Source organism: Nanorana parkeri, unplaced genomic scaffold (assembly GCF_000935625.1).
Source record: "Nanorana parkeri isolate BGI_ZX_2015 unplaced genomic scaffold, ASM93562v1 scaffold1114, whole genome shotgun sequence".
Classification (NCBI taxonomy): domain Eukaryota; kingdom Metazoa; phylum Chordata; class Amphibia; order Anura; family Dicroglossidae; genus Nanorana; species Nanorana parkeri.
The window spans coordinates 342,961-365,365 of NW_017307382.1; the positions used below are offsets into that span (position 1 = coordinate 342,961).

Consider the following 22,405-nt stretch of genomic DNA (forward strand, 5'->3'; position numbering starts at 1 on the left):
CAGATAGAGGTTTATTTCTCTTTACCAATGCAGAAAAGAGTAATGCGTTCACTGCACACAAGGCACAATAGATTGGTGGTATTAGAGTGGATGTGCAGATCTCTCTTCATCTATTCTATAGCCACTGCTTGATGGGCTTTACCATGCTCCAACAACCTAAATGGCATCTTGGTTTCAGACCCTTTCCATCATTAATGCTGTGTAATGGAGTTATGTGTATTATTCAGTTAGAGTAGGATACAGTAGATTTTTTTTAAAGAAAGGAAGACCGTATTTTAACGGTACCACAATGTAAACAATTGCATAAAAATAAAAAAATGTATTGAAACCTTTAAAATCTTATACAGTTTTTATTTTTTTTAAATGAACAAAGAACTGTTAGACATATTTCATCACATTTTACATCATTTGAACTACGAACGAGCACATAATGGGGGCATTTAAATGGGGCGGTAGCATGCTTGGGAGCTCTGGGATCAATTTGGGTGCCCGCTGTCTGTGGGAAACCTGGACATTCCTTTTTTGTAAAGAGATTACACCTAGGATCATTTTCTAGCAAGGAAGGTCTTAATATATGCTAAAGTATTTGGACACTAAGCTACAGAAGGAAAGAAAGTCATAAACTAGGTATTGCTCCTATATAAAATCACATATGATCAGAGAGGGCACCCCAACAATTTTTACCAAATATGGCACCCATCGCTTGTTTTCACTCACTCTGTTCCAGAGTTGCTTTAATTTATTTTGCATATGTCCCTATTTATTTAACTGGTATTTAAAGAGTATGTACTGTCAAACCCTATAGTGTATACTTTTTCAATGTTTCAATGATGACAACAATGATGAGAACCAACAACTGTAAGACTGCTTTCACACAGCGTTCCAATCATATTTGCCTGCCTGTTTTTACATAGTTACATAGTTACATAGTATTTGGGGTTGAATAAAGACATACGTCCATCAAGTCCAACCCATAGAGGTCCACGCATCATCTCATTCTTAGGGATACTGGTATCCCTGGATATTACGGTCCCTCAAGAAATTGTCCAAACGTTTCTTGAACAAATCTACACTCTTAGCTGAAATCACTGCCGATGGCAGTGAGTTCCAGACCTTAACCGCTCTTACTGTGAAGAACCCCCTTCGCCCCTTGTGCTGGAATTTTTTCTCCACCAACTTTAGGTGATGGCCTCTAGTCTTTGTAATGGAGTTAATCTCAAACAGTTTGTTGCCAATGTTGCTGTCACCATTGAACATCTTGTACATGAAAATCATATCCCCCCTTAATCTCTTTAATTCCAGCGTAAACATGTTTAAGGTCAGAAGCCTTGTCTCATAGCTCTGGTCCTGCATTCCCCTATTTTTTAAGGTGGATCTGATTGTAAGGGCAATGTTAGTCTATGTAAACCAATGCATGATTACCTCTGACTGGGTCTAGGTCTGAAAAAAAATCAATGCAAAAGAGTTCCTTTTTGGCGGACCTCAACGTGACATATTGGTGACAACACACACACAAAGGTTGAACTTGATGGACTTGTGTCTTTTTTCAACCTCAAATACTATGCACTATGTACTATGCGCAAATTGTTGGCGCTATATAAATCCTGTATAATAATAATTATGTAACTATGTGATTGGATGTAAACAGACCCAGTTTTTTTCCTTCAATGCAAGATGGCGTAAAAAACTGAATGGAAATCGATGTCACAAGTGTGACGTTCATTCCGTTGTGCTCCGCTCATCAGGGGATCTGTGCGTGGATCCCCTGCTGACCCGAATAGACGCCGCTCATGTGAAAGGGGCCTAAGGTGGTTCATTTAATGTCAATTTGTTGGTGACTTGTTAATATGCAAAAGTCAATAAACATTATCTTTAAAAAAGCTACAAAGGAAATGTGAGCTTCCACAGCAGCTTAATATAATCACCACCTGTCAAAAAAGTCCACCAGCAGAGCTTTGTGGAAGTGAAATGCAGACATTACAAAGAACCATCTTACGGGTAATTTCTTCTTTTGAAAACCACAAAAATATTACACAGCCAAAGGTATGCCAAGTTGAATCAGTCTTAACCTTTAAAAGTATTTGATGACATATTTTCTATCCTTCAGTTTATGTTATGAACAACTCTCAGCAATGAGAACTTTGCAGCCCCAGGCTATGTTTTAAAAGGGTGTGACCCTGCAACCTTAAAAAGGCGATGTGAAGGGAAAGACTTGATCCTATTCTCCGCTGGAGAATCTTCACAGGCTCTAACATAATGGCTAGGATTATGACATAAATGTGGAACATCACTTTTTGTTCTTTAAAATCCAACCTCTCTAATGAACTGTGTGAAGTGAAAGACATGATGAAAGGTTTTTACATGTCATGCTCACACAAAGGTAACAACAACTTGCTGTCTGCATGCAACACTCCACCCGTCTTTCTGTAACACATTAGACATGTCATCCTACAAAGCCAAAAAAATTATTGTTATTCCTTTTATATGTCATTGGCCCTTTCTGTTTTGTTATGTGTTCATACAGACAAAAAGAGTAATTGGGTCATGTCTAACTTTCTGTATATTCTAACTATTATGTACACTCCAGAAACAAAAACCTAAAGATAAAATTAAGCAGACCTAAAGCATTACCAACCCAAGAGCAAAAATGTAATATAATACAACTTACCAGTCCTTTGGATGTGGTGACTACATTACATTTTATTAAGGGTTCCTATTCCTTTATCTTTACCTGCCTTAAGGTGCCCACACACCTTGCGGGAAATCCCGCGATTGTACGATTATCGTAAGGTGTGTGGAAGCCGTGCGACCTCTACTACTGTAAGGTCGCACGACTTTACACTTACGAACATGTTCGAAAATCCGCCGAGAATCGTACGATTTTCGGCGGGTGTGTAGCATGTTCGTAAGATAAAAGCCCCGACGGGCCGGTGTGCCTGTTCGGCATTGCGGTCGTCCGAAGCCCGCACCTCAGCGGGGCGGGCTTGCGATCATCGCAAGTACGATCTGCCTGTCCAAGATAGGCAGATCGTACGTTTTTTTAATTACCTTACAACCATTGCAAGACAAAAGTCTTGCGATGGTTGTAAGGTGTGTGCCCAGCATTACAGTGCACTAGGTGCTTGGCGAGGCCATTCATTTGAATGGCACCCCAACGCACATTGCTGCTGTGTGCTACAACACAGTGCAGTGTGCGATACTGCAATACTGTGCACCGCAGTGCTCAGCGGCTGGGAGGTGTGTTGGGGAGCCATTCAAATGACTGTCAATGCAATACAGCTAGCGTACAATTATGCACAGTAATTGACACTAGGTGTGTTGTGCAACAGCATGGTGTGAATGGGCCCTACTATCCCAGATTAACAATGCTCACTCACTGTACTGTATCTTCAGAGAAGTAACATTATCATCCTGAGACAGGAGATATGTTAGGGCTACAGAGCACCCCCCCCCCTTTCAGCTCGATAACATTGGGGGTATTTTGTAGTCCACAGAGAAAGCTGAAAACAATGCTGATAACAGTCAGCAAAGTGCACAGAAAGTTGAGCTGCCAAGATTTATGGCAGGATCAACAGGTATAGTATGTCACCGAAGTGAGTACACCCCTCACATGTTTGTAAATATTTTATCATATCATTTCATGTGACGACAGTGAAGAAATTACACTTTGCGTGTACAGCTTGTATATCAGTGTACATTTGCTGTCCCCTCAAAATAACGCAACACACAGCCATTAATGTCTTTACCGCTGGCAACAAAAGTGAAAATGTCCAAATTGGGCCCAAAGTGTCAATATTTTGTGTGGCCACCTTTATTTTCCAGCACTTCCTTATCCCTCTCGGGCATGGAGTTCACCAGAGCTTCACAGGTTGCCACTGGAGTCCTCTTCCACTCCTCCATGATGACATCACGGAGCTGGTGGATGTTAGAGACATGCGCTCCTCCACTTTCCGTTTGAGGATGCCCCACAGATGCTCAATAGGGCTTAGGTCTAGAAACATGCTTGGCCAGTCCATCACCTTTACCCTCAGCTTCTACAAAAATGTGAGGGGTGTACTCACTTCGGTGAGATACTGTATATTTTGTACCTACGAAACATACAGTATATAATAAAATGCGTTCATAAGAAACATTTTTTGTTAGGGTTTACATACACTTTAACCTGGTTATATATTTATTAAAAATCACCCAATGTGCAATATTTTTAAATAGAACTATCATAAGTACTTCTATCTGTCCTCATAATTTAGCACTCTATATGGGAGAGAGAGGGTCATCGCCCTGAGCCATTCAGAGCATGAACATAAAGCGGGGAGCATAGTGACTTCATCGATATTTTATCTTTGTTGTCCAGTCAGAGACTGGGGGATGGTTGCTGACCAAGCTGTATTGTTTAACTGGGTTAGAGAAAAGTGAGGTCACCAACGTCAGGGGTGCGTCAGGGGAGCTGTGCGTCAGGGGTGCCTGGATCACATAAGTGGCTAATCACAACTACAAATTCTTACCTGCTATGTAAAAAAGGTAATGTTACTATAGCCAGGTCTTCCTGGGACAGCCGATGTGGCAATAAAAGGGAATTAAATGTGTGTATGAGCTTTAAACTTGCTAGAAACTTTGACCACTCCAGGAAGAGTCAATTCCCTAGCTCAGCCACAGTTCTTTCCTTGTCCATATTTGCATGTCATAGCCCACTCCCCTTCTGTGAGTGTCTAATTACGGGCTGCTGGCCCAGCTCTTCTGCCCCTCCTTTACCTACCCACTGAACTGATATCCCTAAGTCTGCTGGGACCAGCTGACATCACATCCAAGATGGCAGTGCCCAGCAGTTGTCTCAGGTCTTTTGGATGTCTGCACAAGGTAGGCTTTCACAGGTTATACCATGCATAAAATATGCTAAATGAACATATAATCTTGTGTGTTCTTGAAATGAATGGTTTGGCGCTAGGGTTTCTTTAACTCAAGGTACCAGTGTGAATGAGCCCTTAATAATGTACCGATTTCCTCCAAAGTTTACTAGCCACAGTGACTTCACTGAAGAATTCAAACAAAACAGTATGGGTACCATGGTAGGTCATCCTCCATTTATCTATTAGGTTATTATGCATGGCATTACACAGAGTGACAAAACCCAGTAATAAATGTCAGCAGACCAGTTTACTAGGCCTTTATTATAACCAGTTTATGAAGATATTAATACAATGATATTTACTATTAATCCTAACGTTTCCAGCTAGATGCAGCAAGACTTCCTGGTAAGCTGGCCATACAGTTGGGGGAATCGAAAGCTTGATTACCCCTTCCAGGCTAAACAGTGTAGATGGGGTAATTTTCCCTGACACGCAATTATAATCTGGCAATAGCAGGTATGCCACTGTCAGAACACAAGAACAGTTATTAACAGGAACAACTGGTTGGCTGCAGTCACTGTTCAGCTGAGTATATCGATAAATTGATCAATTTAATTGAATTATGTCAAGCAGAAGTGTGCAGGTCCACACTGCTTGAATTTCAGCCAAATCAGCAGGACTCGGCTGGAATTTGAGCAGTGTATGGCCAGTTTATCTGAAATGTGTAAAGCTTGTGCTACATCCAACTATGGCTGACCATACACGAATACAATTTTTAAATCAGCCTGCGGGCGCCGGGCGGAATAAAAAAATCCAACAGATTCATCCATCCTAAACAGCATAGATGGAACAATCTTCAGCTGACCGATGCTCAATACCCTGACAGTGCCTGCCTCTAATTGGATGCAGACATTGTTTGGATGAAAATGTTTGAACCGCCACCTTCAACTTGAAAAATCAGCCAACAGGACCACACATTGCTCGCATTATGGCTGGTTGATCAGGAACTGGCTGACATTTGCTCTGTGTATGTTCAGCTTTAGCAATTCAATAATCATTTTCTTTTTCTGTACTAGATGTTCATGTGAGAATACAGCCCACGTTCCAGCCAGATATTCTGAGTGAGCAGTGCACTTTTATCCTGCTGCTCTTGTTTAACTGCTGATTTAGTGTTCACAAGCTGAACTCAGCCTAATGAATTATGTTATCAGCCACTTTAGGTTTGGCATGTTCACACAGTCCTTCAGCAGGATTACTGGGCTGGAAGTCTGCTGAGTGGAGAAAACAAATTGCTCCCATGATAACAGATTAATCTGAATTATCTATGTTTGATAAGCATGAAATATTTAATACATTAGCTCTGAGTGTAAAATATCACTGCTGGTATTTCTCTATCGTCTATTGAGAGACACAGCTCTGAAGAATTCTGAGATGTCAGGTTATGCTGCTGCCTCCAAGAGAAATGAGCACTAGGCAAAAAAAATTACAGCCTGCCAATTTAAGGACATAACCCCTTACACCTCACACCTGCCAGTTTCACTTAGTGTACTCAGGAGGATGGATGTCTCCTTCTCTTCTGCTTTATTATTTTAGTTTATTTTGTGTCTTTATTAAAGATTCTACTACCCAGAGCTGCCAGTTGATTCATACCGGATATTATTAGATCCTGGGAGTCTTTCTCGCTAGCCGACAAAACTAAGAGATTCATGCCAGATAAGTTCAATCCTGATTTGTTATGAATCCTCTGTGTTTTCCCCATGTGCTTTTTCTATATTGTGAATTTTGTCTTCCCTACTTATGGTAGATCAGCGTTTAACTCTTAAGTACCATAAAGCAGGGGCGCCCACAATTTTTCGTCTGGAGATCTACTTTTCAAATGATGAGCTCAATGAGATCTACCAATGAAAAAACACCTGCATTCAGGGGCGGGAGGGGGCGTGGCAGTGCATTGAAGTCAACCGGCCGTCTCTTCCCTCTCTCTCCTCGCGCTCTCGCCTCTATTTCTCCCCTGTTTCTATCTGCTGTCTCTTTTCTCACTTTATCTGCTGTATCTCTCCTGTCTGTCTTTTCTTAACTCCACTGCAGCAGCTTCCCAAGTCTTCTTTCCTCTCTCCTTCCCTCCTGCGGCGTCTGCCACATTCAGTCGCACGAGTACCGCGAGAGGACAGGACACAGGTCAGTGAGCCGATCGGGATCTACCAGTTTTCACTTTGCGATCTACTGGTAGATCGCGATCTACCTAATGGGCACCCCTGCCATAAAGGGTCAGATATCTGCCTTGTTGGTCCTTTTTTCTCTCTCTCTGTTTCTACTGGTAACCATTCTCACTGGTTCAGAAAGTGAGGAAAAATCTAATTAGTTTTGAGTTGTCACTGGAACAGAAATAGGGGGGAATTGTTCAATGGGGACACTTGTTCCAGTTACCACTGTCTAAGGGAGGATTTCCTTTACTTTGGAGAGATTTCTTCTCACTTCCTGTTCTCTCTTAGAGAGGAAGTGAAGGAATTTGTACTAATTTTATTGCCACCTATTTGTTGACATACAGTATATTTACTTAGTATTGTTCATTTTTGTGAAGTGAAATCTCCCCTATGTGACCCTTCCCTAATCTATGAAAATGTATGTAAAATGCAGGAAAAAATATCTGTATGTTTGTGAAGTTTCTCATGTATTCAGGTCATGGTATAGCTTGTAGTAGTTAGTTACATTCAAATAGACTTGTTCTGTAATGTTCAGGATGTTTCCCAGTTTATCCAAGCCACTTCTTCAGTTCTGATGGGTGTCGGAATATACCACAGCATTTATATCTGTATACAGTGGCGTAACCAGAGTTCTGGGCGCCCGGGGCAGAAATTTTTTTCGCCCCCCCCCCATAGTACTACAAAAAAAAAAAACACACAAAAAAGACAAGATAACATGCATAAGCTGAACTCATCCAATCTGTGCAATAAAAGCTTTTATAAATTGAAAACCAAATTTCATCTATAACACAGGAAATAACACACAATGATGAAAATATGGCATGTGCAAAAGGTTCCATTGTGTATAACAGAGATGCAGAGAAGTACATACTGTATATACCAGCTGAACAAGCTGCCAGGTAATAACTTGATAACATTTTTTATCACATTTTTGTAGGCCAAAAAAAGACAGAGGAGCAACTGGGTACAGCGCATACGGAGATGCGTTTGCTGCAGGACAACTTGCGCCTGGTAGAGAGGGAGTGTCAAACTGCAACTGAACGTGCGTCAAAGCTGGAGCACGGCCTGCGCATGTGTGAAGATGAGAAGAAGAATTTGGAGGTATGCAGCTTAAACTAGAACATGAGGATTGATTCACTTCCATTTTATTAAATTTTTTTGTACATTCCTCTCCTAGTGATTACAAATATCATTTCTCTATGTTCTCCTGACAAGGGGCTTTGAACTAATATTCCTACTTCAGATAGCCGGTAAAGATATTAGTCTTAGTTCCATTAGTTACCACTCAAGCCTGACCACATTAAGCATTAGACATGAGCTCAGGTTCAGAATGGACCTTGTCTGAACCTGAGCTCCTCCAAACACAAAGCTACATGGGCCTCCTGCCCAATCAGCTGCAGCCAGGAATTCCCTATCCCACAGCTGACCATAAACAAAGGGGCGGGATGCTTGTGCTGACATCATTGACATATGGCCATTTTAGGTAAGTGTAATTTGCGTAATATAGCTATGTAGTCATATAAGGTCAGTGACGTCACTGCATCCCACCCCTTTCCTGGCCATAGCTGATTAGGCAGCAGTGGAAGGAGACTCCTTCCAGGTTCAGAGGAGCTCAGGTTCGGATTGGGTTCAGTCCAAACCTGAGCACATCCTGATCAGCATGTTCTTTTCTACCAAATCCCTCCCAAACTAGTAATGGAGGTTCAGAATAACCACATTCAATGTGATTATTTTTTTATACCAAAAAAGACACAAATTAATGCATCTCTGTAATTGATAATACACAATTAAATGTCTTTTTTAAATGCAAGCAGTGTAAGTACCTGAATTTTACCTGGTATCAACGTTTTGAATTCCCTGTACAGCAGAGCTGGAGGGTGAGACAGAGAAGCAGTACAAGGAGCTTATGAGTTCATGTGCTGACAAGTAGCATGGTAGGAAGAGAAAGCAGAGTGCAAGAGAAATAAGCTTATCATTGTGCTGCTTCACTGCAGGTTGGGACAGGTTCAGGCTGGCCTAGGCTAGGATTCAGTGGGTTGCTGGCCATCAGATTGAGGGCATTAAGTAACAGTAAAAAAATGTTTCTGGATTTTTCTTTTTTTTAAATCTTTTAATGTGCTATTCATATTTATCATGATGCATGTGGTTAGAGTTCCCCATTAAATACCTGTGATATCCACACTATTGTAGGAGAGACTGTGCCGGGCTCGTAGTTGTGAAAGCCGGCAGGAGCTGGAATGTAAGAGCCTGAGAGAAATCCTGGAAGCTTCGGAGAACCGCAGTACAGACCTGGAGCTTAGGAGGCGATCTCTAGAGGGGGAACTGGAGAGGACGCGGCTCTGCCTGGCGGAAAGAGAAGCAGAAGTTCTGGCTTTGCAGGACCAAGCACAAGACTTACAGGAACACTTGAAGCAGAGTGAAGACAGAGAGGCTGGCCTGCAGAGAGAGGTGCAGAAGCTGAGCCTGGCCTTGTCCAGGGCTCAGGACGGTGAGAGGCAGCTGCAGGACAAATCACAGGGGCTGACTCAGGCTCTCGGAGAAGCAGCAGCTGGAACGGGGAACCTGCAGGAAAATGTCAGCAGATTACAAGGAGCTCTGACGGCAGCTGAGCAAGATAGACGGGTCCTGCAGGTAACATCTCCACTATGTTCTTTTAGTATATATGGCCTTATTCAGGAGTATAGTTTAACCGCTTTCTACTCCCAAAGGTTTAAATCCTATTTTTCTACCCCCACCATTTAAAACATCTTTGGAGAAAAGACCAGTGTACAGCCATTCTGAGCATCATTAGACACTCTGTCTCTATGTACCAAGCAGATCCGAGTGGCTTGATATCTTGTGATCACTGTGACTGGTCATCACAGTGACCACATACTCGTGTTTGCAAGGCTTGCTCTTACAGCAGAGGATGGAGAGGAATCATAGTTTATGAATGGGTAGGAATGAGTGGATCAGCAGCAGCTGCTGATCTATGAATTTCCAATAACTGTGAAGCTTTTTTTTTAACCCTTTAACTCCTCTCCTGCACATCTTATCTCCAGCCTGCCTCTGTATTGTGATCTATATATTAGCCCATAAAAAAAGTAGAAACCGCTGTCACTTTAAAATTCCTTGTGTCAAGTCTTCTTTATTGACATGATCAAGGTAGTCTCACAGTTTATGACTACCTTGATCAGGTCAATAAAGAAGACTTGACACAAGGAATTTTAGAGTGACAGTGGGTTTTTCCTCTTTTTTGGGGGGAATTAACAGGCGGCGCCATCCGCTTCCACTGTTACCCCTACTTAATTATTGGGTTTGGATTCCGGTTAGGAGTGCAATGGGTTATGGACATCTGTGTATTAGCCCTTCACCTCCCATATCCTGCACATGTGCACATTAACCCCTTCATCTCCATCTTGCCACTGTATGTGACCTGCTCATTAACCCCTTACCCTCCTGATCGCTCTGTCTATCACCAATACAATAATGTTTCTAATGCAACTAATTGTCAAACAAACTTGCACATGAAAGGGTAATACAGGCTGCTATTCCAGTGGTGAAGGATCTAAGTTCTTTAACAACAGCAAGTAGTAAGAATCCATTGTGATTGTGACTGTAGTAAAAGTTCATTCTTATTGGTTGCTATGATTTTAAAGCCATGTGATAAAAGTTGGAATTCTTTTATGAAGGAAAAGTATTGTCTTTACAATGCCTGACAACATTAGGGGGGTTATTCACAAAGCTACCGTAGGCAGCCAAGTGAATAACCCAGCTGAAGTGAAGTTCGGCATGGGGAGAAAGGCCGGCCTTCGGTAGGGCGTTCGCCCTGCTTTGGCTGACACTTCGGCTCATTCAAGCCAAAGCAAATGCCTTCGGCTCGACTGAGCCGCTTGGCCTGCCTTCGGCTGCTGTACGCAGCCCTACAGCAGCTGCTCGGTTTGACTGAACCGAAGGGCTCCGGCGGCCGAAGAGAGCTGAAGGATCAGCCGAAGCTACAGCTGGATCCTTTGGCAGCTTTGTGAATAACCCCCTAAGTGTCAGTAAAAAGGTACTGTGGTGGAAATCTTTGGTTGGAAGGTGGATATTGCAGCAAAAGCTGATTTTTTTATTTTACATACACTTGAGATGAAGGGGAATAAGCTTGATAAAAATTATCTCATAATTATGTTACATAGTTACATAGTATTTGAGGTTGAATAAAGACATATGTCCATCAAGTCCAACCTATTTGTGTATGTGTGTATGGTCCTATTGGTGTGTAGTATGATCAATTTTAAGAGTACTTGTACCCCTGTATATTACGGTCCCTGAGGAAAACGTCCAATCGCCTCTTGAATGATTCCACACTCTCAGCCGAAATCACAGCATATGGCAGCGAGTTCCATATCTTGACTGATCTAACTAAGAAGAACCCCCTTCGCCCCTTGTGCTGAAATTTTTTCTCCACCAATTTTAAGTGGTGGCCTCTCGTCCTTGTCATCGAGTTAATTGTAAAAAGTTTGCTGCTAATGTTACTATCCCCGGTAAACATTTTATAAATGAAAATCATGTCCCCCCTTAATCTCCTTACTTCCAAGGAGAACATGTTTAATTTTAGAAGCCTGTTCTCATAACTCAGGTCCTCCATCCCCTTTATGATTTTGGTTGCCCTCCTCTGGACCCTCTCCAGTTCGAGGACATCCCCCCTGTTCACTGGTGCCCAAAACTGGACCGCATACTCCAGATGTGGCCGAACCAGTGATCTATAAAGTGGCACAATTACGGACTTGTCCCTGCAAAACATTCCCCTCTTAATACAGGAAAGGACTCTGCTTGCTTTGTTTACCGCCGCCTGACACTGCAAGCTATTTTTCAGCCTGTGGTCTACAATGACCCCCAAATCTGTTTCCCTTTCAGATTTTCAGAGGGGAGCTCCTATTAGTGTGTAATCCGTTTTCTTGTTTTTAACCCCAAAGTGCACAACTTTACATTTATCTACATTAAACCTAATCTGCCATGTGGTTGCCCAGTCCTCTATTTTATCCAGATCCCCCTGTAATTTTATAGCGTCACATTCAGTGACTATTCCCCTCCCGATTTTGTTATCATCCGCTAACACTGAAACATGGCTGTTTACCCCCTCCCCAATATCGTCAATTAATAGATTAAACAGCATGGGGCCCAGCACAGACCCCTGCGGAACGCCGCTCATGACCCAAGCCATTTATTGATTCTCTTTGTACCCGTTCCTTTAGCCAGTTCTCTATCCATGTACACATTAATTCGTCTATACCCATAGACCTCAGCTTGTATAGTAAACGTTTATGAGGTACTGTGTCAAATGCTTTAGCAAAGTCCAAGTATATCACATCCACCGGCCTCCCTCCGTCCAGCTCTCTACTTACCTCTTCGTAAAAAGTTAGCAGGTTAGTCTGACAAGAAAAGTATTTCCGAAATCCATACAGGTTGTCATTTACTATGCCATTTTTCCCGAACAAATTCTACTAGGTCAGTGGTGGCGAACCTATGGCACATGTGCCAGGGAGGGCACGCGAGGCCCTTTCTGCTGGCACGCGAGCCAAGGTTCAGGCACCACAACATTAAGGCAGCCGAGCTGTCTAATGTCGAAGCCAATAAACAGGTAGGTTAGACGGCTGCTTCCTCTTCGCTAGGACCCCGGGAGCCCCCCGCAAGCGGCCGTCTAATCTGCCTGTTTAGAGGTCACCGCCGCTGCCTGATTGTGACCGGCCCAGAAAGAAACCAGGCATGCGCCGATGTATCAGCCGAAACATGGCTCTTTCGGCATTATGCCAAAAGTGCAATTTTCGTCCGATATGTTTCGGCGGCTGATATATTGGTGCATACCTACTATTTATCCATACCGGCTTAGTTTTTGATCTTTTTATTTTGTGCCCCAAAGGTATACACTTGGTAATAGCCTCATGTAGTGTGTTCTTTACACATTCCCACTTCTGGTTAGTGCTCAGTTTCTGAAATACATTTCCCCATTCGATTTCACCCATGAGCTGGCGCAGCTTATCGAAGTTAGCCTTCCTGAACTCCCCATTATTAAGAGGAACCCAAAGCCCTCCTTCCGACACCAGCCTAGGAGCCGCTTGTTAAAATCCCTCAACTCTCGCTGTCTCTCTGGAGTGTTAACTGATAAAAAACATTTTTTTATATAAAATAAAAGTCTCTATATAAAATTTGTAATGATGTGTGTATGTGTGCAGCCGTACTTAGGCTCTGCTTTCTTTGCAGCGCTACACAATGGTTTGCCACTCCTCTCATAATGCGATTCTTTGGGTTTCTAATCTACAAATATTTATATTTAATACAAAAGAAAATATAGAACACTTTGTGAAAATCATATAAAAATCAATCTCATAATAACTCACTGACAATCAAGAACGATGGATCGTTCTGCTTCCACTCTAAAAAATTTGCCACTGCAGGCTTAGGCCTATGTGACTGTTCTTTAAATGTGGACCTATAGAAAATAATATAATACATTGGATGCCACAAAGATTTTTTCAGCTTCTGATAACTAGATGTTTTGTTTGTTCTTCCCCAGGAACGCCTAGATTCTCTCAGGCAAGCACTCAGTGACAGTAAGAGACAGAACCTGCGTCTCTCACAGACAGTGCAGGAACACCAGCAGCAATTGGGGGACATTCAACTGACATGCAGAGATTATCAGGCAAGAGCAGAAGATCTGCAGCAGGTGAGATCAGATCATGAACGGCAGGAGAACAAAGTGACACTAAACTCAGGAGTTAAATCTTAAAAATACATTCAAGAACCTTAACTATTAACAAAAATGTATCTTATTTGTGTATCACTCGGCTGTAGATCCTCAAATTATCTCTGAATTGGTGCTGACAGTGTCCTTCCTTCTGGAGGGTGGCTACTTTTGTTCTCCATGGTCCCTGTGTGTGTTGGAAAGTAGCCACCGCTCCAAGCTTGCTGTCCTGAAGGACTACAATCTCATGTTTAGTTTACTAATCTGTATTGAGATTGTAGTCTATCACGGTATATCTGTCTATATACTCTGGCCAACAGCACACCTATATCATAACATGCAGTTATTACAATATATCCCGAATGCCATTTTACAGGACTCATAAGGCTAAGTTCACACAGGTGGCAAAGGGGTGGTAAAGACAGGCGGTTGATTCATATTTTAACCTTTACCTACTCTGTTTAAAATGAGAAAAAAAAAAACGTGGCTATGCATCCTTTTTAAAAGTTTGCTTTGCTACCACGTCTGGAAACTTTAGGTAAACCTAGCAACAGAATGAAAGGAAAAGGGTTAAAAGAGCTGTTTAGAGGAATCACAAGACTCCCTCCTGCTCAGGTACCATGTGACTTCCTCATTTTTATCAGCAAGCTTCTGATGGTTTAGTGTATTTAATGGAACTGCACCCTCCTACCCTTTACAGCCAAGGAAGGTGCCATCTTAGCCTTTATTTGCATTGCAGTTGCCACAGTGCTGCGCATGTAATCAGCTATGGTACCAGTTATTTGAGGGCTTGAAAGTTGAGAGCTGAGAAAAGCACACAACAGTTGCCATGCCTTAAAAGTAACTGTTTTGGGAAAAATTAACTTGGTGGGTCAGGTTCGGCTTTAATCACCACCCATAGTCATGCTAGGCACAACACATCTTTGTCTCAAACTCTTCCCAGTGCTGTACTGCGCTCACATGCATTGCTGACATGCTTTATACTTGGAATGTCTGTCTGCAGCCTGTTGATTGGCCTTCTGTTTCTGAAGTTTATAAGAGTCTGTGCTGTGCAGAACTGGGAAGCAGCTTTGCTGGCTAGGCTGCAATGTGGAAATTGTTTGAGGAACTATAGTTTATACAAACATAACCTATCACAAACATGGGGCTAAAGGTGCAGCTAAAGACAATGTACTAAAAGACCACTTCTCCTATCAAATGAAATGGGAAATGTAAACATAAAGACATAATTCTACCTCCTGGCATTGTAATTTTAGCCTTTGCAATAATAATGTAATGCCATTACCCCATCCAGGACTTCTCCAGAGCCTCTTCCATCCTCTAAAACTCCCAACCCTAATCTGTACAGCTATCTCCTACTCTGTCTGCCTTTAGGCAATCTCTGAAAACTCATCTCTTCAGGGAAGCCTATCCCATGTCTACCTAACAACTGAAATTTGACTATCTCAAACAATTCATCCCGACACAGATACTACTTTTGTATCACTTGCCGCTCCCATTTAGATTGTAAGTTCTCACGAGTAGATCCCTCCTAACCATCTTGTCTTGAATTATGTTGCAACAGTACTGTCTTCCTTTATTTTGTTAAGTGCTGTGCAAACTGTCAGCACTATATTAAATCCTGTATAATATTAATAGTGTCAAAGGGGTGAAACCCTCGGCAAAGGGTGTCTATGGCAGCATGTCCACTAAATACAGCCACGTGCAGTGTAGCACGCTATCGCTATATTCCCTGTGTAGGATGTTGTGTATAAGCTTTACGTCTCCTGCAGGCTCTCCTGAAGCAGCAGCAGAGGGACAAGGAGCAGGGAGTCACTATTCTTGAGCTACAGGAAAGAGTGAAGATACTGCAAGGTGACAAGACGCAGATGGGGATTGACAAACAGGACATGCAACACTCTACAGTCCTTCTGGAGAAAGGCAACAGCAATCTGAGAAATGCATTGGAAAAGGTCAGTGTGGGAATGGGACAATATTTTCCAGCATAGAAGGGTGTACTGGAAGTGTGTAAAACTGTGTCTTACCTAACCACAATACAAAGCAGTAACATCAACCTTTCAAAAACTGAGCTCATGATATTTCCTCCCACCTGTGCACCTTCCCCCAACCTTTCCCTTGAGATTGTTAACACAACTATCCAGCCTTCCCCCCATGCCAAGGTCCTAGGTGTCATCCTTGACTCAGACCTCACCTTTCTTCCCCACATCCAATCACTATCCAATCCTGCCGCCTTCACCTTCGTAACATCTCCAAAATACGCCCCTTCCTCACCAATGAAACCGCAAAATTACTCATCCCCTCCCTTGTTATCTCTCGTTTGGACTATTGATTTTCCAATATTGATTTTCTATGTACACATATATAAACACAGGAAAAATAAAACAGTCCAATCAGTAAATCAGTACTGCCATTAGAACTTCCATGCATTCCCCATAAAGGGGTTCACATTCAAAAAGTTATTGTACTCAAATAATTAGATTATAATGAGAGCTCTCTGAAAGAGTTTCTTTACTGCTTCTGATACTTGTGTGCTTTATAAGACACTCAAATATAACATATTGTTTGAGACCTACACCCTGAACCCCTACCCCTCCCCCTTTAACAAACATTGAGCATTCTTTAAAATAAAATGTAAATCTTTTTTTTCACATGGCCCAGCCCCTCACCGCCATTCTCAACACGGCAAGAATGATGTATCGTTCTTCTCCTGCAGCCTCTTGGAAAACCAAGGTCACAGAAGGCTGCAGGAGGATAATTCTTACCATTCATGTAAACAGACCCAACTCAGATCTCATACATGCACACACAGAGATCTGGTATCAGGTCGATTTACTTACTGATCTATGGATGGAGGATAATAATGACTCCTTGTATATGTGACAAGCAAAACGAATGGCAAACCACTTATCGATTCATACCCCCCTTTAAAGCAAGGTGCATATGAAAGGGTTTTAAACAACACAACAGCAAAAAGGTTCCTAGCACACTCACCAGCCAGCCTGCAAAATAACAATATACACTGTCTAACTACTAAGGTTAAAAAACACGTCTTCTGTTGCACGTCATCTGCAGAATATGTGGAAGCTGCGCTGAATCGTCAAGGTACCTCTTTGTAGTGTGGTCCTAACTCTAATATCTGAGAGCCTCCATTTTGGAGCATATATAGCAAAGGATGAATTGGGTGCAGATTCGCCAGGTGGCAGCCCAACCTCCTTAAAGGCACATGGACACACAAGAAATCCCGCACCTCACAACGACAGCTGAAGCCCCCAGTGTGACCCTATGCCAAATACAACAAGCAAAACGAATGGCAAACATATGCAACGTCACATATCCCAGGGGACATTGTTATCCTCCATTCAAAGAACCGTGCACATGCACAAGATATGGCACTGCTTCATTGGGTGGCTGGATGAAAAAGCAGGAAGAGAAAGCCGACTCCCCATGACGCCAAAATGCAAGATGGCAGCATGGGACAGGACCTGTGGGAGGACAGCAGAGCAAGAGGAGAAGACAACGTTGGATCTGTTTTGCTTGTAAATATGTGATTACAGCATAAGAAGAGCATTAAAGGTAAGTGGGGGGTGTGAAATAATTTGGGATGGTGAAGTTTGAACCCTTTCACACTGACTCCAATCTGCCTTTTATGTGGACACCAGATGTTTCTTCTCTGCATGTATGTAAAATAATGTGTTCATTTTATCATGCTTCCAGATATCCTAAATGGAAAAATAGGCATTCAAAGAACAGAAACATTCTAGATATACAGATAGATTTTTTTTTCTGTATAAATGATGTACAAAACGATAATTTATAAATTTGATTTCCAATCCTGCATTTCTTCCAACCCCTATGTTATGATGATTCGTGTCTTTAGTCAAACACACTCCTGTTGAAAGATCATTCTCTCTTTTCTTTCATATGTACACTTAGATATCCATCAAATTCTGAGATCAAGCTGCTCTTTCCTTTACATCCCTTGTTCTCTTCTTTTATCTGCTGCTTCAGCCTCTGGCATCCATAATAACAAGGACAAATACTGCTTCTCATGGAATGACTAAACAGAAACATCAGAGCTGGGATACTGGAGTGGCTTCTGTTAAGATCATACACCAGTTCTTTTATCGTTGTTGTCACTTGCTTGGGGGGATCAAGATATTCTGATTTGTGTCTCCTACAGGTGAAACGTGAGCAGCTGCGTTTGGAGGAGGAAGTACAACGCTTCAACATAGAAAAGGAGCAAATAAACCAGTTGGTTATTTCCCTAAGAAAAGATCTTGCAGAAACTCAGAGACAAAATCAGTACCTGGAGGTAACATCCTGCTGCATAGTTGGGTCCTGACTAACGTTGGCCCTACGGACCAAGATATTGCATGACATAACACATGGGAGGAGATATCCTATGATCATTCATGTGCTATAAACAATGAGATTGTAGTACGATTGTACAACCGGCCCATTGTTAATGTAATGTAAATAATTGGAACAAGAGATCAGAGGTAGAAAAACTCATCATTTTCTGGTCGTATCACATACCAATACTGTGTCCTGAGCAGTGGGGAGATCCTGAATAGTGAATATCTTTGTTGAGATATCAGGAGACAAACAGATCCCTTAATGTACAGCAAGCTTAATAGTGGTTATTTTCAACAGTGTTATTGTGTCCATGACACTCTGCAGGTAAAATAGTATTATTTCCATTGTCTATGAACAGGCTCAGATAACAGATCTGGAACGAGCTCACTCTCAGAGACTGATGGAAGTGAGTATGAGACATCGGCAGGAGCTGGACACAGAGAGCGAGAGGCTTCGCATTACTCAACAACAAGGAGAGATCACACTGGAGAACAGAGAGAGAGCACACAGGCAGAGGATCAGAGGCCTGGAGGAACAGGTAAACCAGCAGGGCTGTTTTCTACCGGAGGCATATAACTGTGTAGATGAAAACCTTGCTGTCCAATACATTCTGACAGTCGTAGATGACAAGCAGATGTGTTTTGTGCTGCAATGGATCTTCTAGGGTGGAGAATTTCAGCCAATCCTGCATAGTCTCTGTTGTTAACAAAAAAGATAATCGTACTCTGCATGTTGAAACACATGTATGTTCCCATATAAGTGTGTGAGGGTATATTACAGTTTATTAAAGGAAAGAAAAAGGCCATCAGGGTAAGAAGATAAGGTGGACCATTTAATCAAAATGTGTTTGAGGTTAGAGGACAAACAATAATATATATCTTTGTGATTAAACAAAGTATATGATTTAAAATACCATAACAGACGCATGCAATTACTTTAAAGGATGAATGTATTTCAGAAAGAAAAAAACTGACCTATCCCACCCTCCTGTTGCCTTCATCAAAAATGTTCACAAACTTACAAACCCCAGATGTAAACTTATGGCAAGTTTATTGGCACATACTGCCCAGATCTGCATCAATATTTACATCCTGCAGCTTTACTTTTTTCCTTCCTGTCTTCTTGTATAATATAGGAAAGGAACCAGATTACCTAATCTTTCAGAAACATATCATAGCAAGTCTATCCTAAACCAAGGAATCCATTAGATTGATACAAGTTAAATTCAACCAAAACTTTTTATTTAGCTTTGAATATAGTGGGGAAGAATTTGAACCCCTGTCAGTTCTTTACTGCTGTCTGAGACTCAGACTCTGATTAGAAAAGCTAAGCGTGACTGTATTAATCCAAACACAGGTAAACACAGCTGAACTTGCTTTAAAGCAGGAACTTCTAAATGCAGGAACAAGTAACTTGGGAAGCATAAAAGTTGTTTATCCTTCCCAGAAAACGTCTGGGAAGTTAAAAAAGCTAAATGCAGGAGTGCAAATGTGAATGAGTGCTTAAGATAATGTGATGGGCAACAGTTAAGATGTAGCTAAAAAGATTCTATTTAGTTGAGGAAATGTTGTATCAGCAGTAATGTTATGTTTGCAATCCTAATTCTGTTCTTTCAGTATCTCTCAAACCCATTCTCAAGCGATAGTTCATGGTTTGTGACCATTTCCACCTAGATTTCATTGCATGCAAAATATAAGGGTGTATTTATAAACAGTTCTCAGAGCCATTCACCCTGCAAATCTCTGTGAACATTCGTTCTGTGCAGAGAGGCAAAAATGAGCGTTCTTATTATATTTTCTTTTCAGGTCGAATGACATGTAATACTGCATGATAATATAAGATATAGGCATCGAATGTCATGTAACACTGCATTATAATATAAGATATAGGCATCGAATATCATATAATACTGCATTATAATATAAGATATAGGCATCGGATGTCACGTAATACTGCATTATAATATAAGATATAGGCATCAAATGTCATGTAACACTGCATTATAATATAAGATATAGGCATCGAATGCCATGTAATACTGCATTATAATATAAGATATAGGCATCGAATAACATGTAACACTGCATTATAATATAAGATATAGGCATCGAATGTCATGTAACACTGCATTATAATATAAGATATAGGCATCGAATGTCATGTAACACTGCATTATAATATAAGATATAGGCATCGAATGCCATGTAATACTGCATTATAATATAAGATATAGGCATCGAATATCATGTAATACTGCATTATAACCACTAGATGGAGCTGTGCAGCATAGGAAATAAGTATTTATTTCCTAGTCTCCACCGCCCCATCTAGTGGTCATAATTCAGTATTACATTACATTCCTTTTGCCTCTGTTCACACAAAATGAACATTCAAAGAGATTCACAGGGCAAATAGCTGTGAGAATTGTTTAGACCCCATAAACTGTTGTTGGGACTTGAGGAGAGTTTTCTGAAGCACAGTTTTGATTTATCAAAGTTGTCTTTTTTACAGGGCTACACCAGTGTGCTCTCTTATGTCATTTAATTCTGATTTCCCTGTTGTAATGTCACTGTTTTACATCTGAATGTTGTGTAGTTTATGATTCTTCATGTTATCTTGCTTTTCTAAAGCATTTATTGATGTGTCCACTCTTAGCAGTGATATGTGTTCTCTTATATTGGCCATAATCATGGCAAGTAATGACCCGCCTCCCGGCTTCCTGATTGGCTGGGAAGCCAGCTCAATACTGATTGGCTGGAAAGCCGGCTTCCCAGCCAATCAGCATCAAGCTGGCTGTTCGGCCAATCACGAAGTCAGAAGGTGGGCCATTACTCGCCACCCGGCTTCCTGATTGCCCAGAAAGCCGGCTCTATGTTCCCCTATGGCACATTTTTCTCTGACTGGAAGTTCCGGTATCGGGGAAGGCATTGGAGCATTTTGGCAAGTACGAGTGCTCGTCCAAATACTCTGTATCGGCACTGATCCTAGTATCGGTATCGGTGCATCCCTAATTCTGACCTTATAAACATTAATATTGCAGTGTGAATCTATACATACTTAAGTTGTTTCCTTTTCATTTGGTAGGTGAGCACTCTACAGGAGCAGATGGAGCAGGAGTTGAAACGTAGACAAGAAGCCTTACGTTCCGCTCATTAGCCTGGCAGAGAAGACCATAACCCGTCCTGTTCTGGAGCTGCATACTGAAACTACCTGTATCTAAATGAGTTCATGACAATCTTATGTAAAGAGGGAAGTCAAGGAACCTAAGTTTATTGTTTATATAAATATAAACAAGTTACTCATTAGAGGAAATCTGTACTAAGACAAATATGGAGCTGCCATTGCTGACCTTTCCTTCTGAAAATGTTAGTTTCCGGACTGTCATACTGATATGCGTTTGTCCACGACTCAAAAAGCATATCAGAAACTTTGACTTTGTTGTGAGTTTGCTTGCTGCATGCTTGTTCTATCTTAGTATAGCCAGGCAGCCATCATTTACAGAAGGAGGTCGCCAATGGTATCCTTCATATTTTTCTTAGTACAGCTTTCTTTTAACCTCGCAATGTGTCACTGAGACTCTTGTGTTTGTATCAGCTACAACAACATAAATGTGAATTATTCTTTTCTATTATAAAACTTTTTGTACTGTGACTAGAGTCATAAATAGATGGGGAGGGTGTTTCCTTGTGTGGTGGGTTAGGCATCACATGAAAGAAAGTATAATTTATAACCAGAGATAAAGTGTTAACTTCTTTATTTGATGTTCCCTTTCAAATTGCTGGAGTTTCCGTGGACCTTTTGACTCTGAAAGAACTATTAAATTGTACGATAAAGACAACACAGTAGTGGTAGATCAACAATACATTATAACCACAATACAGTTGTATTTGTAGAATGCTTTGAACACATAACCCCTATCTTATCATCAAAGTTTTTATATACTGCGTTAGTTCAGAAGATATCACCGCTGTCAGTATTGTCTACGACTTTGAAAAAGAGATGGTTTGCCTGGGGAAAACTTTATGATGGAATGGGAGAGGGATTTGAGCCAGGTATTCTTGGAGGAAGAATGGATTTTTAGAAGAATGCTTAGGTTAACTCACGCTTTCTCAGTGTCTAACCAGGAGAAAAATGATAAGATAATCTCGCTTTGGTGTAGATGTATTACCATTCTGCACCACATGTTCCCCAGTTCCTCTGATATCTGCTGGCGATGCCACCAACAAAAGGAACATACTTTCACATGTGGTGGGGCTGTAGTAGAGTGCAGCCTTCCTGGCAAGGTGTATTTAGGGTTT

At 41.5% G+C, this 22,405-nt stretch overlaps 1 protein-coding gene across 1 annotated transcript in view; it reads left to right on the top strand.

Moving 5' to 3' along the window:
• The window catches only part of CROCC2 (ciliary rootlet coiled-coil, rootletin family member 2), a 117,277-nt gene extending 95,867 nt beyond the window's left edge, over positions 1 to 21,410 (top strand). The window contains exons 31-37 of the mRNA XM_018567897.1: positions 7,986 to 8,149; positions 9,239 to 9,679; positions 13,584 to 13,733; positions 15,524 to 15,703; positions 17,932 to 18,063; positions 18,466 to 18,645; positions 21,192 to 21,410. Of these exons, the coding sequence (XP_018423399.1) occupies positions 7,986 to 8,149; positions 9,239 to 9,679; positions 13,584 to 13,733; positions 15,524 to 15,703; positions 17,932 to 18,063; positions 18,466 to 18,645; positions 21,192 to 21,263 (1,319 nt within the window). The 3' untranslated portion in view covers positions 21,264 to 21,410. The remainder of the gene's footprint in view (positions 1 to 7,985; positions 8,150 to 9,238; positions 9,680 to 13,583; positions 13,734 to 15,523; positions 15,704 to 17,931; positions 18,064 to 18,465; positions 18,646 to 21,191) is intronic.
• The last annotated feature ends 995 nt before the right edge of the window (positions 21,411 to 22,405 follow it).